The 2,978-nt window shown below is 34.3% G+C and overlaps 2 protein-coding genes across 2 annotated transcripts; both read left to right on the top strand.

Moving 5' to 3' along the window:
• Positions 1–459, top strand: LOC123721797. The gene has a single exon (XM_045681638.1). It carries the CDS (start codon positions 1–3, stop codon positions 457–459), a length of 459 nt encoding a protein of 152 aa, XP_045537594.1.
• A 210-nt stretch (positions 460–669) lies between these two features.
• Positions 670–1,719, top strand: LOC123721796. Its single transcript, XM_045681637.1, has one exon. The coding sequence runs from the start codon at positions 670–672 to the stop codon at positions 1,717–1,719; it is 1,050 nt and encodes a 349-aa protein (XP_045537593.1).
• The last annotated feature ends 1,259 nt before the right edge of the window (positions 1,720–2,978 follow it).

Here is a 2,978-nt window from a genome sequence, read left to right as displayed (position 1 = left end):
ATGTTTATTGCCCAAATAAATGTTGAGGCTTGCAGTTCAGTACGGGCTATTAAATATATCTGCAAGTATATTAATAAAGGCAGCGACCAAGCTATTTTCAATTTCAGAAACACAGAGGCCGCTAATTCCATAGATGAAGTACGTACGTATCAGTCTGGACGTTATGTCAGTAGCAACGAAGCTGTATGGCGGCTCTTAGGATTTCCGTTACATGAGAGGAACCCAACCGTCAAACATCTCAATGCGCACCTAGAAAATGGTGAACATGTCTTTTTTACAGTAAATAATTTTCAAGAAAGATTGTCTTCTCCTCCAAAAACGACACTTACTGCTTTTTTGACCTCTGTGCCAAATATGAATTTGCACGTACTCTTCTTTATGTTGAGGTACCGAGATATAATATTATACTTGGAATACAACAAGGAAAGAATGGAAACGCCAAATTCAAGGAGTACCTGATCTGAATTGGCCTGGTCTAAAATCTGGAGATGCTTTAGGTCGAGTATACACGGTTCATGTTAGTAATCTGGAATGCTTTTGTTTAAGAATGCTTTTACACCACGTGCGTGGGCCAACCTCTTACAAAGATCTTAAAATTCTCAATAATCGAGAATTTTCGACATTTTGAGAGGCATGTGAGGCAAGAGGGTTATTAGAGAATTATAATCAATGGGACATAACCCTGGAAGAGTTCAACAATTGTGGGAAAAATATAAAAATGATATGGCGGATGATATTTTCCACAGATTGAAAGAACAGAACCCTGATGCTTCATACAATGACTTAATTTACAATGACGCGTTAACAAAGGTTGAAGATCAAGTGATTACTATTACTGGAAAAGATTTAACCGATTTTGGAATGATCAGACCACAAAGAACTAGAGAAGTAAGTAGTGATTTAATGCGAGAATTAGATTACGATACTGTTTCTTTGAGGCAACAAATATCGGAAGCTCGTCCACTTTTAAATTCAGAGCAAAAAATAATTTTTAACACAATAATTCAAAAAGTTGCAAGTGACCAAGGAGGTTTGTTCTTTTTAGACGTTCCAGGAGGCACTGGAAAAACTTTTCTTTTAAATTCATTGCTAGCCCAAATACGTAAAGATAAAGGAGTTGCTGTTGCAGTAGCTTCCTCTGGAATAGCTGCTACGCTACTTAGCGGGGGACGAACAGCGCACTCGGTTCTAAAACTACCATTGAATTTAGCTCATGAGGAAATTCCAATATGCAACATTAGCAAAAGCAGTGAGCGCGGAAGAATGTTACAGCAGTGTAAGCTGTTGGTTTGGGAAGAATGTACCATGTCCCACAAAAGAGCAATCGAACCACTAGATCGCACCATGAAGAATATTAAAGGTAATCAGGATACCATGGGAGGGATGGTTGTACTTTTAGCTGGTGACTTTAGACAGACCCTTCCGGTTAAAGGTACCCCGGCAGATGAAATAAATGCCTGTTTGAAAGCATCTGTATTAAGGGTACACGTAAAAAAGTTTTGTCTCACTACAAACATGAGAGTACAACTTCATAATGATTCTCAAGCAGGGCAATATGCCGCTGCTCTTCTAAAAATCGGAGAAGATTGTATGCCAACTGATAATAGCGGCATGATTACATTAAGACATGAGTTCTGTCAAATTGTCGATAGCACAGATGCTACCCAAAGACACTATTCCACGCGGACGAAGTCGCGGGCACAGCTAGTTTTTATGTAAAGTTAAAATCTGGTGAATAGATTTTGAAAATACTACCACCAACTTTTTATCAGCAAGTAACCCACATTCTATCACCTCACTCTTTCCTATGTTCTACTTTCTAAACCTATCTTATTCCCAAGCTACTGAGATCGTTGTAAGTTTTTTGAGAACAACATAGCAACACTGACCTTTGGTTTCTAAGACCAAAATGTCTATATAAAACATATCAACATCTCTGTCATTATCTTTGACAAAACATAGATAACAATATATTTTAAATGGCGATGGTCTCAAAAACCTATGGTCAGTCAAATAGAGATAAAACAATCAATGTTATTTCAACAGTTATTACATTTATCAGAAAACAAATAAGAATGACTTTCAACAGCCCCAATACCTGTTTATTTCTATAAGTTGAAAAACAATAACTGAATATCCTCTTGGGATGGATTGAATCGTCTTTGGAAGGTAGTTCCATTACTTCTTTTTATTTATTTATTATGTTTATTTGAAGTTTGATTAACTTCGAATTCAATTATTTTTTCTAATAAATTGATTCTTTAAAACTCTTTGTAAATTCTTATATGTATACAGAGTAAAAATTTTTACTCTCACCCCTAAGAAAAGTATGCTAAATAATGAAGATGGGTAATTTTACTCGGAAAAATCAATTACCGGATATAATATAGAGCATATTCAATGAACCGCGATATATAAAAATTTAAAAGACAAGGAAAGCAATTTGCTCTGTAATACGCTCTTGTAAATTCTATTGAAATTCTGGCGTCTGGAATTTCAAGATGAGTAAATGCTCTCCCTCTTCCGATGGTCTCTTTAAAATGAATTATTAGTTATATTTTGTAGTTCTTTAGACGGCTTAATTAACCCTTTATTGGAAAGGGACTTTGAGCAATACCACTCTTAGAAATATAATATATTCCAGAGGTGCCAAATAATTTATCGATAGAAATTTACAGATTTACTTTTTTTGGAACCAAATTTAAATTAAATTACAATTTTCCTTAGAATTCTCTTTATTTACATTATAACTTTTTTCTCGCAGTATTTAATACAGAATAATACTTTCCTTTAGAATAAAATTTACGATGTCGTTTTGCGGATAATTTAGTAAATGAGAAATGAAAGAAATCTTGAATTGCGAAGAAATTGTCATTACAAATTCTTGAAATACAAAAATTCAGAATTATACAAAACATTATTTAATTAGTTTCTCATTTATAAATAGTCCTTTTTTACAACTCTTTTATTGCAGACAA

Source organism: Papilio machaon, chromosome 16 (genome assembly GCF_912999745.1).
Source record: "Papilio machaon chromosome 16, ilPapMach1.1, whole genome shotgun sequence".
NCBI lineage: Eukaryota > Metazoa > Arthropoda > Insecta > Lepidoptera > Papilionidae > Papilio > Papilio machaon.
This window is presented reverse-complemented; position numbering and strand designations above follow the sequence as displayed.